Below are 20,890 nucleotides of genomic sequence, written 5' to 3'. Positions count from 1 at the left end.
CAAAAACCTAGGAGAACTGCCCTGTATTAAAGGAGACTAGAAACATTGTGACTAAATGCAACACATGATCCTTGTTTGGATCCTGGACCAAAGATATAAATTCCCTTACCTATAAAGGACACATATTAGATAGTGGTACTGCATCAAGAGTATCAACAGTTAACCCTGGAGGTGGAGGTTGCAGTGAACTGAGATTGAGATGGCACCACTGCACTCCAGCCTGGGTGACAGAGCGAGACTTGGTCTCAAAAAAAGTATCAATAGAATAGTATTATACCAATTTCCTGAGTGGAGTGTAGTGAGTATTGTGGCAAAGAGGATCCCGTTGTTCTTAGGAAATGATGAATAATGAATTATTTGGTGATTATGCATTATGATGTCTATGACTAAATGGTTCAGAAAAAAGCAAGGCTATAAAGAAAACAGAAAACAGATGGTGAAATGTTAACTACCATATCAAGGTAAAATGCCTACAGGTGTTTATTCCTCTATCTTGAAATGCTTCTGCAGATTCTCAAAATAAATAGAAAATTTTTAAAACAAAACTTCATGAGAAAAAGCTGGAAAACAAAGTGAGGAAAGTGGTGAAACTGGATAGGATTTGGAGAAAGGGAGGCTGGAAATGACCACAGTGCCTTGGTTCTAGATCTGAGTGATAGTTACGTGACTTCACTTTGATCGTTTCTAGAGCTGTGCATTTTTGTTTCATATACTTTTCCTCATGTTGCTCAATAAGAAACTGATATTCTAAAATCTTGCCTTATTCAATTATTTTCCACATTCTGTTTCATCACCAACACACTCAGACCTGTGCATGTGTGCACATGCACTCATGTGTGTGCACACATATGCATAGGAGCTGGGTGCTGCTGGCTATGTGCCAGACACTGAGTTATGCACTAGGGGGAAAGTGAAAACCTGATCCCTGTGTCTGGCAGCTTATAGGCCAGTGTGAGGCTACACACACACACACACACACACATACACACACACATATATGCTATGATAGAAAGATCAGACTATAGGGGGAAGTGGGTGGGGAGCAGACTTCTCCAAGGGCATGTCAAATAACCATGCCTTTGAAGGATGAGGAGGATCTGGGCAACAGGACATGTTACTTTCTGCTCTGGTTTGGAATACTGCATTTACGGGATCCATTAATGACTTTGGGGACATCCTTCAGTGATGAGTTAGCGCTGTCCAGAGCCCTCCAGCCATGGGGTGGGAACAGCCAGACCTACACCCTTTGCTGAAAGATGCTCCTCTTCCTCAGAAAAAGTAACTCTCGGACACACCAGGTGTGGGTCAGGGGAAGCCACTGATTTAATCAAGAAAAACCTGGGGCTCACAGAGGTTGAATGGCTGGTATAAAATCAGGTCATTAATGGCAGAACCAGGGCCAGAACCCAGCCACATCCTGTTCTTTGATAGTTGCCCCTTTTACCTGGCTGTCTCCTCTACTAGCACAGCAATAGCTTGTTTGGTTGGCTTGATTTTGCTTTTGTCTGTAAACTTCCGAAAGGTAGAATTTCTACTATTTTCATCACAAGTAGCCTCATACATACAAGCACAATATTTTGCAAATGCAGGTGTTCAATGAATGTGTTTAATACTCCAACCCCGTAATTACAGATAAAGGAAAAGAAGCCCAGAGAAGCTGTAAGTTGCCCAGGTTCCTATTGTACTCGCTGAAGGATCTAATTCTAGAAACTAGTTCTTCTTTTGCCCAGTCCTCCCCGCACCATTACACCAATGCGTTCCTGCTTTGGCTAATTTGAATGCCACCTTCAGGAAACTACCAGATCCAAATCCCTCCTTCACCGTTGTTAACTTAATTTTTAAAATTAGCTCATCAGTTATTTTTCAAATGAATTTATATTAAAACTTATGTTCTATTTTAAACAGAAAATGAGTAACACATGCCTTAAAAGAAAGTAACTTTAAGAATAAATACGGGGCCTGGCACGGTGGCTCACACCTGTAATCCCAGCATTTTGGGAGGCTGAGGCAGGTGGATCACCTGAGGTCAGGAGTTTCAGACCAGCCTGGCCAACAAAATGAAACCCTGTCTCTACTAAAAACACAAAAATTAGCTGGGTATGGTGGTGTGCACCTGTAATCCCAGCTACTTGGGAGGCTGAGGCAGGAGAATCGCATGAACTCAGGAAGCAGAGGTTGTAGTGAGTCAAGATTACGCCACTGCACTCCAGCCTGGGCTACAGAGCAAGACTCCATCACAAAAATAATAATAAAAAAATAAATATGGTAGGGGAAGAAAGACACTGTTAAATAAACTGCAGCTCTAATAGAAGCTGTTGACTGAGATGGTTCTGAGTAAAAGGCCTATTCTCTCCTTATTCAAAAAAGAATTGGCAAGTTTTAGAGAGCTAGAGCTGTTAGAGATAAGATTTCTTTTGCAAAAGCAGAATTGAAAGATAATTTTTAAAATAATAACATTCTTTTGTACTTCAATATTTAGTTCCATGTCACTGCACTCCCTAAAATTATTGCTTATACCCCCAGTAGGATGTGTCCTGTAATTGGGAAAGAGTTCTCTGCCTATATTTTTGTGTTAAGTGCCTTGACTGTTGAGATTTTAATATTTGCAACAAAAAGAAACAGAGACAACAATATTTGATAGCACATAATGAATTGTTGATGATGTCACTTGTAGAGAAATTGGGGATGGAAGAAAACTGCTCAGGCTCTGTTCACTCTCATCCGTGAAAAAGAGAAAACAAAAAAACATTGTCTTTGCAGTTCAGTTACTAACAGGTCTTTCCTGCACTGGCCTATTGCCAGTGGGTTGGATACTTGGCAGAGGGTTGTGAGGGTTTCTTAACCCATATCCTGCAGTACTTACTAACTGCCCTTTGTCTTTGTAAACCAAGACGATTTGTTTTTCTCACAACAGATGTGTACATAGCAAGTGAATTTCAATGGAACCAAGAGAGGTCCAGATACACTAATCCCAGATGAGATTCCTAGTAAACACCCCTCCTTGATCCCACAAAGAGGAAGTGAAAGAGAAAGAGAGCTGATTCTTCCAGTCTTCTACCAGCCTCCGTGGAAGAAGCTCAGGCTGGGGTAAAACTCATCCATCGACCATGCTGTTTTAGTGGATCTGTTGGTACAAAAGACCCTGCCCTGGTTATTAGGCAGATTTACAACTTCCCATTAACATATCATTTTCCCCATGAGATACAATAAGAGATACCATGGAAAATGCAGGCAGGGCCTCCAGAGCCTCAAAGGGTGTAGGTTTGCTGTTCTTACCCTTATGGCTTTGGGGTCTCTTGACAACTCTAAAGCCTATCACCAAAGGATGTTTCCAAAGTCATTAATGGATCCTGTAAACACCATATTCATAACCATAGCAGAAAGGACCTGTCAAGAGCAGTAGAACCCCAGTGGGGTGGAGGTGGGAGTCAGCCATGGGAGTCTCCAGGAAGATGCTCAACCCATGCCTCCTCACAAAGGGAGGTGTAGACATGATTTCCATCCCAAGTTATCAGAGGTCCTCCTCAAACTACAAAGACCAAGACCATGAACAGCAACATCTGCTTATTAAGTCCTACCACGTGCCAGGTACTCTGCCCAGTGTTGTACATGCACCAGCCCATTCCATCCCACAGCAATCCCTGAAGCAGGTACTAGTGTCATCCCTATTTTAAAGATGAGGAACCTGAGCAAGTTAGGCCACTTCTCTGGGGCCACTCATACAAAACGTGGTAGAAATGTAATTTGAACCCAGGTACTCCCTCCCTGAGCACAGGAGATTAGTCACTGTGCTCGCCCGTCCAAGTCATAAGTGTCCATAGTGCTCACCATTAAGTCCTGCCTCTTCTCTTTCTAAGGCCCAGCTCAAATGAATGTCTCCTTCCTCTGCCCTCCAAATCCACTACGCATGTGTTTATGTGTATATCTTATGGCACTGTTAATTCATTTATTCATATAACACAAATTTATTAAGTATCTTTATAGGCACCAAGAACACATGAGACAAAAAAATGTCAGGGAGGGAGGAAGGTCTGGTTATAAAAAATAGAGATGGACAACTTGTGGGATCCTTGTGGCAATGGAGCTATTCTGTATCTTGATTGTGGTGGTGGATACACAAACTAATATGATAAAATTACATAGAACTAAATACACACATTCACACCCACACACATCCATGAGTACAAGTCAAACTGGGGAAATCTGAATAAGATCAGTGGATTCTATCAATGTCAGTATCCTAGTTGTGATATTTTTCTATGTTACCTTTGGGGAAAACTGGTTAAAAGGTACGTGGGACCTGTCTGTATTGTTTTTTACAACTGCATGTTATCTACATTTCTCAATAATTTACAATTATCTCAATAAAAACTTCAATTCTAAAAAAAAAAAAGAAACCAGTTGCCATCTAGTAGGAAAATGCACAAGAGCCACGGACCTGAGGCAATGACTCAGTCATGTACATACTTATCTTGCCCACTAGATTGTGGTATCAGTAAGGGTGGAACACATGTCTCTTAGAATGCTACAGCCCTAGGGGAAAAAAATGAAATAAATTTTCATGTGCTTTCACGTGCTTCCTCTCTCCCCAGTTCTCACACTTGACTTTACTTGGTAGTACTGACGCCTCATGTCAAAGATGTACCCTGATGTCTTCCCTTCCTTGTATGTTACCCATCAAGGGCAGCCCTCAATACCTGTCTCCAATCAGGATATAAATGACAGAGTCAGCGTACAGTAGTAGAATTAGAGGGCAACAGAAAGACCACCAGCCCCAGAAAGAGGAGACCTGCCTCTGTATTGACCTAGTTCATTCTTCCTTGATGCAGACTTCCTCCCTAGAAAAGGGAAGAAACAGTAAGCATGAGCTCTGGCAGCCAAGAGGTGCTAGTGTCCTGGAAAGAAAATAGGATTCTGGAACCAAAAGAGCTGAAGTTAATTCTCAATTCTACTACTTACTGTCTATGTCTCTGTGGATAAATTATTGAACCTCTCCAATTTTTAATGTCTACAAACAGTTATAAAGGCTGTTCTCCTTTCCCCACCTAAATGTGAAAACACTTTGAAACTCCAGAGCACCAAACAAAAGCCCTGCCCAGTCAGTTCACTGCTGCGTCTCATGCATGTGCATGGGGCAGAGTAGCCACTCAATAAAATATTGTTAAATGAATGAATCAAAGAATCACATAACGGGCCTCAAGTAAGACTGTATTCTTTGTTCCAACCATCCCTTAATACCTCTCAAGCCAAGAACCTGGAACATTCTAGAAGACCTCTAGTCAGGACTTCTTTATAGCTCATCTTTTAACCCTCAGGAGACCTCATTCCCAAGGCCATTGGTGAATTCCAAACTCACCGATTCACATTGGTGAGTTCCAAGCTCATAATAATACCTATGTCACTGGTAATTAAGTCACCCCCATTTCCCTTGAAAACACCTTGCCTGGGTGTGCCTCACTTTCTCTAGAAGGCTATTCTCAACAGTATATCAGTTTAAGTAAATGATGACTCCTATAAGAATGACCTGGCAAATAACCCTGTTCTACTGATATCTCCTTTCACTGTTGAAAGTTATGTATGAAAGAATCCTATTTCCTTGTCATTATCCTCAGATTCCAGCTGTATCCATTGGATTTCTTAATTGCAAACCACAGAAACCCTCTCTGGCTTGATTAAACAGAAAAAGAATGTGTTAAAGGCTGTGAAACCGTTTTCAGATTTTCAAGGAGGCACAGAGAGCCAGGCTTGAAGATTATAAAGCCAGGAGCAGTGCTCACCTCACCACAGATAGCCCTGGGAAAATCCCACCTCTGGACACAGACACTACTCATCCACCCCACTGGCAACTGGAGGATGCTGCAGAACCTCTGCTACTTCCCTAAGAAAACAAGCCTATTTGCCCTTCCCCACAGCAGAATGGTTCTACTCTACCTGTTTATTTGTGCCACTAGCTTTACATTCAAAATCTCAAATGCAAGCCATCTGGCTGGTGGAGCCTGTCACATGCCTGCATTCTAGCTGCAAGGGAAGCTAGGAGCAAGTTTATGGCTTTTACCTTGGAGGAATCTACAAACTGGAAAGGAAATTTAAAGGTGCAGAGCAGCCAAAAAGAAAAACAAAGGTCCATTCTACCAATAAAAAAACTTCAATAATTCGCCATCAGGCTGCAGAAATACTAGTTCATCTAAGTATCATTTTTGCTCCAAAAAAGTTTAACATATTAGAATATTCATCTATGTTACTTTTGTATGCAAAGGTAAGCATTTATTAAGATTTTGTAAGGAAAATATGAGATTTTTTTCCAAATGCCATTCAAAGATAATTTACAAATCAATGAAACCTTCTTATATTCCTGCTGATAAAGAAATTAACATTCCTAACTCTTACAATCATTTATAACAATTATATAAACAAAATCATCCATTATTCATGATATGCACATTGCATCCATTTCTGGAAAGAAAAAAAAACCATGAAAAGAAATCGCCAGACAATAAACACTGTGATATATAAAGTTGCAAGAAGGGATTCAGTGAAGCTTCATAAAGAACAAATCTTGTCAAACTAAACCAATTCAGCTCTCTAACCAAGATAAGTTTAGAACATCGAGAAGAAGCAATAAATGTGATCTATTTTTATTGAGTCAAGGTTTGGCATTCTGTCTTACATAATGTGAATGTCAATAAAGTAAGATAATACCAGCCTGCCCACCCAGCTATTAACTAGAAGTACAACTTCTAAGAAAAACATTAAAGTAAGATTTCTACTAAAACAAATGGTACTGCTACAAAAAACCAGTGTAAAGGTTTTCAAAACTTAGGATAATTATTACAAAATTTGACAAGCCAAAAATCCAATTTAACAAATAAAAACTGAGCTGCTCCTTGGACATTTAAATACAAAATTGTGAATTCTATCAATGTATCCTGGCCACTCAAATGTCCCACGGTTTTCCCAAAGGGTCAGCACAGATTCTACTGTTGTTGAGCAGCTTCATTAGAAACCTGGATACTAGAAAGAAAATTTCTTTCATGAAGACTCTTGCCTTACCTAGCAACTGCATTTGCTATTATTACTGACTTGCTGAATCACTTCAGCCAAATCATGAGTTTGAATAGTTTTTTTTTCCCAAAATGAGATTGGTCGTTGATTCTTGTTGAGCTGTCTGACTCACTTCTAGGCCATAAAACTAGGCTCCCAAGAGAATTGCTTTTTTTTTTTTTTTTCCTGCCTGCTCACTATCTATGACCCTGGGCAAATTACAAAATTTCTCTGGGATCCAGTGTTCTTACTAGGGCCAATGCTGGGCCAACTCTATCTCATGGAGTATCATGAGTATTAACTAAATTGATACTTGTAAAGTGCTTAGAATAGTGCCTGGCACATAATAAATGTGCAATAAATCATATGTATTACAAGCCCACCTCTTTTACCCCAAATCTTTGGAGTCCAATATGTTATGAAATTTACAGTCTTTCTGATTTTAGGAGAGAGAGAGAGTATTAAGTAATCTTCCATTAGAGTCTAAGATACTATTTCATAGTAAAATGTAATATTTCTATAGCAAATAGATATATTACTTAGAATATATATTACTTAGACAATAAATAGCTTCACATCAGGTAGTACAGCAAAAGAGTTTGTGCCACACTGAGAGAAAACTTTCAGTTTTCAGAGCTGTATGGATTTTGGAATTGTGAATAAGAGATTGCGGGCCTGAGTTGTGGCTATTCATAGTTTATATTCTGTGCCGTTGCCTTATTATATATTCTACTCCCTAAAGTCTTCCAGGTCTCCTGAGTTTCTGATTGATCCCTGTATTCTTTGTATACAACCTTGGCCTAATGTTAGACAAGGTTTGCCTCCCCCACCATAACCTGAACTTACATCCTGCCCGCTCTAGCCTTCCCGGTGATGAACTCCCAGAGCTGGCCCCAGGCCAACCTTTCCCCTGTGCACACTTGGGTCCTTGTGCATGGGAGCCAGACAATCTGGCCCAGGGAAACTGCATGGGCCACCTACTTCCAGGCCATGTGGACATAGTCTTTGTCCCAGAATCCAGAGGAAAGTAAGCCACCGAGATTCTTAAACATAATACTAACCTACCCTCAGAAGGCGGTCATGCAAAGAACACTCAATATGACATCACAACACAGATTCTCTTGAACTTCCAGGAATGTATGCGCAGCATCCCAAGTCTGAGAAGCACTCCTAAAGCATGCACTAGGGGACTGCTGCCACCACGTCACCAAATTCGAATATCTAGTCCCATTCTGAGTGTTAATTTACACCGCATTGTTTTATAAATGTTGACTGCCATAATTTATATAGCCATTATAAGAAGTCAGTGAGAACTTTAACGCCTTTTCTGCCACCTCCCAATAAGAAGTGAGCAGGGCTGATTTCACAGATATGCCACTTGTGCATAGACAAGCCCCATGCATAGACTCCATGCATAGACAAGCCCCATGCTTGCTTTATTGTTCTGCTCTTATCATCTTGAAATTCATAATCATTGTCAAACAAGGAGTCCCATGTTTTCTTTTGGACTGGGCCCTGCAAATAATGTAGCTGTACATGGAGCTGATGTTTGTAAGCAAAGCATTCTGTTATTTTCAGAAGGACCACTCAAATGTGTCTGGAAAAGACCAAACAACCCCAGACGGCAATGGTCTCCAAGGAAGGATAGGCACACTCTGGGGTCTGGGCAAGACCGTCCACAGCAGTGCAGGAAGGAAATATTGAAACTTCTATTTATGTAGACTTTATCTCGTTGTTTATCTCTGTTTTTGAATGTTGCCTCCTGCTATGCTTTCTCCCTTCCATTACATGGTAATGCCAGTTTCACAGAATTGCCAATTTTCAGCTGGGCACACAGCCACCAAAATTACAAAATTGCCTTTCCTAGCATCCGTTGCAGCCTGGTGCCTTATAGCTGATATGGCCGTGTGATCATTTTTAGCTGATAGGATGTTGGTCAATACGATGCTGTAACTTCCAGCTCTGTCCTGAAAGACAGGTGTCATGTTGCATCTGCGAAAATTTTCTTCTATCCTGCTACTTGGAATGTGGATAATTCAGCAATCCATCCTGGACCTCACAGATGAGGGAAACACTGTCAGGATTTCAGAGCTGCAGGGAGGCAGAGGCTGGATCCCTGGGTTCCCTCATAAAGCATGCCACTTTGACCCTAGACTGTCTCCCTCCTAACTATTCCATGAGAGAGAAGTCCATTTTTATCTATTGAAGCCACTGTTTTCAGTGTCCATTACATATCAATAAATCAACATTCTAATTTGTCAGTACCTTAATACAAGAATAAAATTTATTAATAACAAATAATTGTAATCAGATGGAAAATCAAATATTTAGAGATTTCACTTCTAGGAAATTGAATTTTAGATAGCCCATGAATTTGAGATACATCTGGATCAAGGTCACAAGATTATCTTAGATAAACAAATAAGTGAGCAAACACGAACCGGGGAAGCATTCTATTAACATTACACTGTCCTCTTGGTTTTGACAGTGACCATATGAGAGAACAGGGAGGAGAACAGGACGCAATCAAGTGAAGAGGAAAGTGTGGCTGCTTGCACCATCTAGCAGCCTTTCTTGTTCGGTGCACCTCATTAAAACCACAGAAAATGATTTGTGTGGGTTTTTTCCTCAATTCTCCCAGGAATAGTACCTAACTAGTAGCATTCTAAATGCATAGCAGAGAAAATGTATTACATACGACGGATGCCTCTGAGTGCCAGGGCTTAATCCTCTCATGGAAGCCTGGTTGAGACAGACAGAGTGTGCCCTGATTAACTGAATATTCCAATTCACTATTTTCACATTCTTTTTTTTTTTTTTTTTTTGAGATGGAGTTTCAGTCTCGTTACCCAGGCTGAAGTATGTGATTCTCCTGCCTCAGCCTCCGAAGTAGCTGGGATTACAGGTATCTGCCACCATGCCTGGCTAATTTTTTGTATTTTTAGTAGAGACTGGGTTTTACCATGTCGGCTAGGCTGGTCTTGAACTCCTGACCTCAGATGATCCACCTCAGCCTCCCAAAGTGCTGGGATTACAGGTGTGAGCCACCGCACCCGGCCATACACTTTTTTTTTTTTTTTTTGAGACAGAGTCTCCTCTGTCACCCAGGATGGAGTGCAGTGGCTCGATCTCAGTTCACTGCAACCTCTGCCTCCCAGGTTCAAGCAATTCTCCTGCCTCAGCCTCTGGAATAGCTGGGACTACAGGCACCCACCTATATATTTAGTATAGACGGGGTTCGCCATGTTGGTCAGTCTGGTCTTGAACTTCTGACCTCAGGTGATCTACCTGCCTTGGCCTCCCAAAGTGCTGGGATTACAAGCTTGAGCCACCATGCCCAGCCAGATTTTCACTTTTTTTTTTTTTTTCTTAGATGGAGTCTCGATCTGTAGCCCAGGCTGGAGTGCAGGGGCGTGATCTCGGCTCACTGCAGCCGCCTCCTGGGTCCCAGTTCAAGCAATTCTCCTGCCTTGGCCTCCCGAGTAGCTGGGATTAAAGCCACGTGCCACCATGCCCAGCTAATTTTTGTATTTTTAGTAGAGATGGGGTTAGTTAGGTTCCTCATCTGTAAAAATGAGGTGATAATAGAATCTACCTTATACGGCAGTTGGGAGGATTAAATGAAATAATGCATGGGCTTAGCACAGGGCCAGGCATATATGTTAAGGGTTCCTTAAGAGTTAGCTGCTATTATTGATATTGTCATCATCATCATCATCACCGTCATCATCACTATGCTTAAATTACTGATTTAAAAAATAACCTAAAATAAATTGGCTACTCTTATGCGTAACTTTTTCTGAGAACTCGGGAGTACTTGCAGAATTTTGCAGTGCCCTGGGGAAGCAGCATGACGTTGAGTTGAACTATGTGAAGTTGCTTAGAGTCAACTGTTTTTGACCCATTCAGATGGCAATTTCATATAGTTCAACAGAATACGTGGAAAAAGCAAGGGCATCAAAGCCAATGGCCGTGCGTTGTATCTCATTCTGTAGGTGACATTGACGAAGTTGCTTCATTCACCTCTCTGTGCCTCTGTCCCATCACCTAGAAAATGGAGTTTGTTTCCTTTCCCTACAGGATCACAGCTGTGAATATCCATCAGCATCTTGCTGTCTGATTCAGACATTTTCTCTCCACCTTTGGAACCCTTGGAGGGGTTGGTGCAAAACACCTGCTTGGGTCTCTGGCTCAGATAACTTTTCCTCTGTCATTATCACCACGCTGTATAGCAGCTCATTCGGCAGAAATGCGGTGAGCAACAGCCCCTCCATAGTACAGGGAAATATGTGGCTAGACTGAGAGCAGAGAAAGCAAGGCAGAATGGGGGTGTGGGGGGCTGTATAAATCTCAGCTATTGAGTTCTCCGAAGCCAGGGCCAGGCAATGAGATTTAGTGGGAGGGAGGAAAGTGGGGCTTTGGATTACACACTTTGAGTCCAAATCCTGGCTCCACCGCTTACTAGCTACGGAGTCTTCACCAAGTTCCTTTAAAATCTATCTCACTGGGCTGCTGTGACAGTCAATGAGATCAAGGAGAAAAAAGTAAGGTGTACCATCGATTTATAAACCACACCACAATAATTATATACATCAATTATAAGCTACCCACAGACCAAAATGTGAACCTTAAGAGTCCAGAAACATGTCAGTTTCTCTTGGCAAAGGGACGTGGAAGATGGAGAGGTGGAGGATTTCCAGGCTGGCGGTGCCTACGGGAGCCCACGGCTCTGCTGTATTTCATTTATCACCAGCAGGAGGCGCTGCCTTCTCTCGCTAAAGGTCTCCGAGTCCCTGGCGCACACATCTTAGTTCCGCCTCACGATGGGCGGCTGGGGCCCTGCGCAACGTCCGGGCCCAGGCAATATTCAGAGAGCCTAAGCCTGCTTCTGATCAGGTTTAGGCCAGAAGAATGGTACACCAGCTGCTCTTGCTGCAACCTGAGGATTCTCTTCTCAGTCGGAGGTTTTTCTCTTTCTTGTTTCCTCCAGTGACTCAGACAGAAATTCTCCTTATCTCTCCAGCCACAGATGTTACCTTCTGTCACGCAGAATAAATGCCCCTGCCCCCAGCAGGCAGTCAGCTAGAGGGCCAAGATCCCAAAGCCTCCCATAGCTGCAGCTTAGGTCATGTGAGCCACCAGCCAACGCACACAGATGGCAGCTGCTGGGAGCAGGGCACTGGGTGCATGTTGGCTTGTTTCCAGTTGGCCATGAAAAAGGCTCCGTGCAAGGGGCCTGGAGGCACAGCTCTGAGGGATTTACACTGGAAACCACCTGAGGCAAAGGTTGAAATCATAGTACTTGGGGCGAAAGGAGATAAACTGGCCAGACTGTTTCACAATTCCATACTTCCCTCGTGCTGCTGCCTGGCCCAGCCCATCCTGTCAGAAATGGAGAAACAGTGGCTCAAACAGATGAATGAACTTGCCCAAGGTCTCACAGTAGATCAATGGCACGTTACAAGGGGCTTGACAAACACCTTTCAAGTCTCTCAGCCCTAGGGCGGCCTCCACACTAACGCCTTTCCTGATGCCATCATCATCAGTAAGATCCAACCTCCCCACAGCTGCCCTGTGGTGTGCTGACTTGACTTTTATCCAGCCCCAGATACCCCACAGCTTGCATCTGTTGACATGTCTGGCCCTCTGGAAGAGTACAATCCTCACACCCATCAGGATGGCTACTACCCTCTGCCCCGGCACACACTCAAAAAAAAGGTAAGGTGGGAGAATCACTTGTGACCAGGAGTTTGAGACCATCCTGGGCAACACAGCAAGATCCAGTCTCTATAAAAAAAAAAAAATCCAAAAATTAGCCAGGCATGGTGGTGTACACCTGTAGTCCTAGCTACTCAGGAAGCTGAGGCGGGAAGATCACTTGAGCCCAGAAGTTCAAGGCTGCAGTGAGGCAAGATGGCACCACTGCACTCCAGCCTAGATGACAGAGTAAAATCCTGTCTCTAAAAACTTAAAAAATAAAAATACAGAAAATAACAAGTGGTGACAAAGATATAAAGAAGTTGGTATCCTTGCACAATGTTGGCAGGAATGTAAAATGGTACAGACACTTTGGGAAACAGAATGGCAGTTACTCAAAAAATTAAAAATAGAACTACCACGTGACCCAGCAATACCAGTTCTGGGTATATATCCAAAAGAATAGAAAGCAGAATCTTGAAGAGATATTTGCACACCCATATTTGTAACAGCACTATTGATAATAGCCAAGAGATAGAAGCAACCCAATATCCATCAATGGATGAAAGGATAAACAAAACTGTGATATAGACATACAATGTACTATAAGAATGAAGGAAATCTTGTCACATGCTACAACATGGATGAACCTTGAGGACATTATGTTAAGTGAATAAGCTAGGCACGAAAAGACCAATAGTATTTGATTCCACTTATACGAGGTATGAGTAGTATAGGTAGTCACACTCATAGAAACATAGAAACAGAAAGTAGAACGGTAATTGCCAGGGGCTGAGAGGAAGGGAAATGGGGAATTGTTTTTCAATGGGTATAGTCTCAGTTTTACAAGATGAAAAAGTTTCAGAAGTCTGTTGTACAACAGTGTAAATATATTTAACACAACAGAACTGTACACTTAAAATAGTTACAATGGTAAATTTTATGGTTTTTTACAGTTAAAAATTCCTCAGCAGCAGACCACAGCCTTCTCTTTTGTCCCCAGCATCTGGAAGAGTGTGGCATTTGAGTGTGTTGAATGAGTACGTGAATATTACCTTTCCAAAACTTTATTACAAAAATCACAAAATCCCTGAGTAGGGAGAGGCCCCAAAGGTCACTAAGCGTATCCTCCTATACTAAGCTGGAATGTTTTCTACACAACTGTAGCCCTGCTAAGTGGTCACTCAGGCTAGACGTGGGCCCTCCTAGCCCAGCTCTGGCTCCCAGACATGGTCACTGTACCATAATCTCCCCTTCCAACTCTTGGGACCACAGAACCAGTCTAATCGCGGTTCTTCATCACAGCCCAGCATAACTCTCAGAATACCGTATTTCTCATTTGGCCTGGACTATGACCCCCAGAGGCTAGATGATGGGGCCATCCAGGGTCAAAGAAGGATCCATGGATTTGCCAGAGGTCAGACACAAGTCACAACCGGCCTCTCAGGAGCCTTGTTTCCCATCCACTTGATTGTCTTGCAAGAGTCCTGATGACCTCATCGTGGTCCTGATGACCAACTCCACTTGCTCCAGTGGAGTTAGGGTGAGCCTCAGGGTGGGGAGTGAGTGGAAATGAAGTCTGTCAACCTCAAGAACAAAACCTGCAACCAATATAATCACAGAGTGTCCCAGGCTCAGAAAGGGACTTGAACTTGGGGTGTAATGCTCTGCAGTCACCGCCTTGCAATTCTTCATAAGAATTTGAAATTGTGTTTTATAAAAGAAGTCTGATGGGACAGTGTACATGTGCCAGGGGCTTAGGGCCTTCACCTTTGTGTGTTCCTCCTCCTCCCACTGCCTTCTTGCCTCTCCAGGAAAGGTTCTTGGCCACCTGCTCCCCCTCCCTGGCCCAGCTATCTCTGCTGCCTTTCACAGGTGCAGAAGAGTCCATGTCAGGTGCAGGGACCTTAGGTGATTGACGTGGAGGGGAGCTTCGGGTACCTATGAGAGTCTGCACTTGCCCCATGAGCATCCCTGTGCTTTAGAGAGAACATGACATTATTAATAAACCCAAATAAAAAGCACCATGACAGATCATGAGAAAGACTGTGGAAAACAGAAAAGACTTTTTTCCTGTCTTTTAAATTTAAGGGGCTCTACGTTTTCATTTTGCACTGAGCCATGCAAGTTATATGCCCAGTGCTGCCCAAGGACGGGGCTTACTGTTCCCAAGGTACTGGACCATGAGCAGAGGTGACTCCTCCAGCCATTGCAGTGCTGTGCTGTGGCAGGCCCCCAAGGGCAAGCACTGAGGGACACCTGTATTGCCTACACTGGCAGGATGCTTTTCAAGTACAGGGCCTGCTGTTGAACCAGAGTCCTTCCACAATTGACCTTTATCATATGCCTCCTAGACATCTTTACTTTACATAAAGAGTAAATGCAAAGCAAGTCCTCCCTACAAGGAAGGCCAGCCTGGACCAGTTAAGGAAATAAGAAAACCTAAGGCATGAGAAGAGGTAGCTGGCCCTGGGTGTGGGAAACAGTATCAACGGACCAACCCTCCCATTCTCTGCTTTATGCTCTAGCAAGCCTGGACCACAGTGCCCCACTCTCTCTCCTGGCCTCCAGCCTCTCCACTGCTGAGACTTGGGGGCCCCCTCCCTTCCTTCCCGAGGAGTTCTCACTCATCCTTCAAGTCCACACTCTCCTACAAAGTGTTCTCTTTGCCTGCCAACACTCTCTGCCCACCTAGAGTCATTGTACTGCCTCCCCTGGGGCAGGATCCCATTGGAGCCATCCACTCTGAATTGCAGTACCTGTTGAGCACTGTATGTCCTCTGCTGGACTGAGAGCCCTTGGATGCCAGGGGCCGGTGTGTTTTCCTCCATACCCCACGCCTGACCCTGAGGGGCACTCTCTAAATATTTGTTGAACTGAAAGGAATCCAGCCCCAAATTTCGCCTTTACACTGGAATCTCCCAGAAATCCCCTATCTGATGCCTTCCAGGCTATTCTTAAGAACGCCAAAGCAAGGTCAGTTCAATCACTGGTGAAACTGATTCCAACATTCGATGACCAACCCCCGCCCCTGCCACCACCACCTAACAGCATTCGCTCTCAGCTCTCTGCTAAACACTTTCTGCCATGTTCTTTGATTGTGCCATGAGATTGAAGTCTCAAGACTTCAGCTAAACCTCAACCTCCCACAGCCTACACTTCTCTTGTCCCTTAATAGCCCCTGACACAAATACAAATAAAAGTTTAAAAACTTTTGACCTCTGCCTTCCCATTCCTAGGAATTTGTCCTGAGGATGCAATTGCACATAGACAAAGCTGAATACACAAGGATGATAATTATAGAATTATTACATGGGAAATGTCTCAAATACGTACCAACTGGGGACTAATTAAATTTTGTACATACTTGCAGTGCAAGTATGTATTTGTTGAATTTTTTTTTTTTTTTGAGACAGGTTGTCTCTGTCACCCAGGCTGGAGTGCAGTGGCACAATCTCAGTCCCCTGCAACCTCCACCTCCCGTGCTCAAGCAATTCTTCCACCTCAGTTTCCTGAGTAGCTGGGACTATGGATGCGCACCACTATGCCTGGCTGATTTTTGTATTTTTATAGAGATGGGGTTTTACCATGTTGCCCAGGCTGGTCTTAAACTCCTGGGCTCAAGCTATCCACTCGCCTCAGCCTCCCAAAGTGCTGGGATTACAGGTGTGAGCCACTGTGCCCAGCCTGTATTTGCTGAATTGAAAAGATGCTCACTTCACAAGACCTAAGCACAAACTTCATTAGTTCAAGGGGAAAATGCAAGAAATGCAAGAAAAGGATTCAACAGAATTCTAGAATGCTATGACGAAAGAAACAAAAGAGAATATAGTTCATTTTAATGTTAAACTTTTCAGTCATTTTCCCAGTAATAAAACTTTCAGTGTATGTTGATAATGTTCAGAGGAAAAGTAGGTTATAGAACAGCATGAATAATGTGATACAATTTGTGTATAAAAATGTATATATGCACAGAAAGATGCCTGAAGAGAATTTCACATCAAAAATAAGTATTTCTCTCTGGGAGGTAGTATTTGGGATTAATTTTACTTTTTGTCTTTACACATCTTACTGTATTGTTTCACATTTTTATAAAGATTGTGCATTATTTTTACATTCAGCAAAGACTGTAAAACTCTTTATGTTTTTTCTTTGGCGGGAAGAAGATGACATCTGGAACATGGAGGCTTTCAACAAATAGTTAAATGAAAACTGACTCCTAGTCCTTTTGGCCCTTTGTGAGATTTAGACAAATGTCATGAATACCTGAAGTGCGGAATGCCCCAGCCTGTTCTTTGAGTGGATATTATTGATGTACTGGACACCTCAACATCAGTCAAGTCCTTTGCACTTTCAAAAGGCTTTCCCTCTCGATGTCTCATTTGACCTTAAAAACTAGATTTACGGTAAGTTCCCCAAATTGAATCCCCTAAATGTGTGTCTGGTCACCATCAGTCAACATTTCCTGTTTGGCACAGTTATTTATCGGATGGATAAATGGGTGAGTGGGTGAATGGACGGATGAATGGATGGATAAAGGAATGAATTTATATCCCTCTTTTACAGACAAGAAAACTGAGTAGAGGCGAAGCATCGTGTCTAAGGTGATGCAGTTAGTAAATGATAAAAATCAGTGGGTTGGAATTGCTGTTCTCTGCAGTCCCCTAATCAGCTCTCTTTTATCCAAAATGCCCCCAAATCCTGTTTTCTTTAGGAGGAAATACCTCGGTATCACTGACAGACACACTTGGTAAGCAGAGGTGGTAGTCAAAATACCAATGGCATGGGTATCAACCTATCAGAGTGCCCCAGCTGTGGTGCTACTGCAGGGCCCTGGACCTCCTGCTAAACCAGACATTGGCGCATTAACTGCTGGATACAAGTGAGTCTTGGCTGTCAGAAGGGCACTCAGTGGGCTCAAGACAGGAGCTATTCACTTACTGCTATGGAAGTATTTCATTATTTTATCAACCTATATAAACATCCAAATGCACCATGGTTGGACATAAACCTTGCTAAAAACCTCCACAACACTAAAATGTTGCTACCTACATGAGAAATTTTGTTCTCTCTTCACTCAAAGCAGAGTGCTTACTCCAAGAACTATTTATAATTCCACTTAAAACTTGCAATCCAGTGAACTCAATCTGCATGACTAGATGGCACTAATTGCCATTATCCTCTTCTAAAAATTATCCTGAGCCTGACTGTGGCAAGAGAGCAGAGCAAACATATGGAGAGAAAAGGATAATTTGCAATGAAGGAGGCAATACCATAAAAGCTCAAAAAATCCATGAGATACTAGCACAGTTCAGTGCTAGTCATGGGCCAGCATCCCGAATACATGTTTGTGTTGAAGGGCATCTTTGTTCCAGGTGCCATCCAAGATTCTGGAAGACGGTAAGACTGCCCCTGATCTCAATTTGTTTATAGTCCAGGAGGGCAGAGGGAGAGATATTCATTAGCAACTGTTGTATAAAGTGGAAAGTTCCAAGAAGACAGGAGCACTTTGAGAATTCAGAAGAGGGAGAGTTTACTTCTACCAGAGGAAATCTAGGAGGGCTGCCTGAAGAAGGCAGCTTTGACCCTGGGTCCTCTTTCAGAACAGGCAGCATTTACACTTGGGGATGAAGGAAATGCACCCTCAGAGATCAACACAGGCTCACCTTGAAGCAAACATTATTGTCCAAGCATTTATCAGCAAAATATGCAAAATGGACATAGGGTATACTTTACTGAACTTGTCATTCTCAAATACATCCTGCCTGTCACTTGCCTGTCTTTACTCACGCTGTCTATACCTTCCACCTGGAATATTCTCCTCACCCTGACTCTCACTTCCACATTCAAGAATGTTATTTCCTATTCATTCTTCACTTCTCAGTTTAGATGCGTATAGTCTAAGAAGACTTCCTTGATCCTCCTAAAATGGATTAAGTGCCTCTCCCTGCCTAGGCTCTAACAGTATCCTGAACTTACCGCTATTGTAATAACCTGCAACACTCAAATTTTGATTGTCTGTTTCATTATAGATCAAGACTACTAATCTGTAAATGTTCTGAGAGAGGGATCTCGTCTGGTCCATTTTTGTGGACCTAGTGCCTAGTGAAAGACCATATTCATAACATGGTCAATAAAAATCTAATTAATGATGAATTGAATTTTAACAGTCAATCAGCAGCCCAATTCTATACTAAATCCTGATTCTGTCCCTTGTTTGAACTCACAATGTACCCATGTAATTCTACCAAATTACTTTGCGGATGAAAAGAGACAAGTGGAGTCTCTTTTCACTTTAAAAAGTGTCCAGACCCTTTTTATCTTGCCCCAAACCAAATGAAAAGCCAAGGCCACCCCTGAACCACATGACAAACTGCCCCTCATCCCCCTGGCTATCATGGCCATGAAGGCAAAGTTTTAGCCCCAGCAGAGCTTCCTAAACAAGTCTGTGAGTGAGGCCAATGGACATCATTCCTGCAAAAGAACTGAAAGACCTCAATTCTCATTTACAAACTGAGATAAGAGACTTTGAAGAAGAAAGAAATAGCCAGAGGAAGAAAAGAAACCACAAGCTTGGGTTGGCTTTCCAGTTTAGTGCAATTAAATAAGGAAAGGCCCTGGTTGGGAAAAAAAAGGAAAAAAAAAAAAGCATGTAATACCTTTTATAGTTCAGTTCAAGGAATGAAAATTTTTTTAATATTGAAAACATTAGCAATAATTACCTCCAGTGATAATATGAGTTATGATTAAATTCCTCTTAGCTTCTATATTTTCCAAATATTCTAGAGTGAAGGTTTATTTACTCATCAGAAGAGGAATAGTTTCTTTTAGATGCATGATCAGGCCCAGCTGTCCCTCCTGGCCCACTTTTTCCTACTAACCCTTAAGTCTAAATTAACCCATGAAATTTTTGAAGGGAGACCCTTGCCTCTCCCAGTCCCTTGACTCTGGCCACACCCATAAGCTTTCCCGTTAAGAGAAGGAAATATGTTACTTGGCTTTGGATGGCTTCTCCATTCTTCCTCTTTTTAGTTGCTCCTCTGGGCTAGGAACACAGCAAAATCCTGATGTCTGCCTTTATCCAGATCCTGGTCACAGGCTTCTGAGTTTCTGAGTAATTGAGTGGGTAAGGCTATTTGTGGAGTTTGGGGGTGTGGCTGAATCAACATGCATTGCTGTGCATGGCTGTTTGCAAGCATCATGTTACTAAGTGTAATCAAAAGTGCAAAGCAAACTGTCCCACAAAGAGTGGATCAATCTTCCAGGCTTCTTAACCATCCCCACCCACTGATGTATATATATCTTTTTCCCCTTCAATGACAGAGCCAAAAGCTAAATGCCTTCAGGCTCAAACTCGCATTCTTCTAAAAACATCATTAGAAGAGACCATAAGACCATCTCATGTCAAGGAAAACACACTAATAAGGTCATCCAGTTCTCCTAGAACAGGGATGTCTGATAGAACTTTCTGCCATGATGAAAATATTCTATTATCTACACTGTCCAATATGGTAGCCACCAATCTATGTGACTATTGAACATTTGAAATGTGGCTAGTGCAACTGATTAAATTTTTTAAAGTTGATTTAGATTTAAACAGCCACACATGGATAGTGGCTACCTTTTTAGAACACTGCAATTTAGAATCCCAAAATGTTAACCCTAAAAAGGACCCAATAAATCATTCAGACCTTCACAATTGCAAGACCCATTTCTAATACAGAAGATGTAACCAGACCTTTCTGATGTTAACAGAATGTTTAGTGTGTGTTCATTAAGAACGCCATATTAACCAAAATTAGGAAAAATTCAATTGTATTTTTTAATTAAGAAAATTATGAAGATTACAGTTAAGAAAAATTTCATAACACTTGTAATTGCGTTTTGTTAGTCACAACAGTATCCTCATATACATATATGATAGATATGTGTGAGGTATTATTTTGCCCAGCCCTCAAACTTGTCCAACACATGGGTTCCCAGATCCTCTCCAATAACTCCACAGTCCCCACTCACCATGCAATAGCGCAATGTGGAAACCAATGGCTTAGTCCAGCCCCTGCTTTTAGGGAGAGAAAAACAAAAACACAGAGCCCAGCAAGGGAGGACACTTGCCCAAATCACATGGCTAATAAACAGTAGAGGTGACCTG

General features: G+C 42.4%; 1 protein-coding gene across 1 annotated transcript in view; it reads right to left on the bottom strand.

Moving 5' to 3' along the window:
- FER1L6 (fer-1 like family member 6) overlaps positions 1–19,847 on the bottom strand; it is a 206,741-nt gene extending 186,894 nt beyond the window's left edge. The window contains exon 1 of the mRNA XM_054518809.2: positions 19,733–19,847. Within this exon, the coding sequence (XP_054374784.2) occupies positions 19,733–19,755 (23 nt within the window). The 5' untranslated portion in view covers positions 19,756–19,847. The remainder of the gene's footprint in view (positions 1–19,732) is intronic.
- Between the last annotated feature and the right edge of the window lie 1,043 nt (positions 19,848–20,890).

The sequence above is a fragment of the Pongo abelii genome, chromosome 7 (assembly GCF_028885655.2).
Source record: "Pongo abelii isolate AG06213 chromosome 7, NHGRI_mPonAbe1-v2.0_pri, whole genome shotgun sequence".
In the NCBI taxonomy this organism is placed as follows: Eukaryota; Metazoa; Chordata; class Mammalia; order Primates; family Hominidae; genus Pongo; species Pongo abelii.
This window is presented reverse-complemented; position numbering and strand designations above follow the sequence as displayed.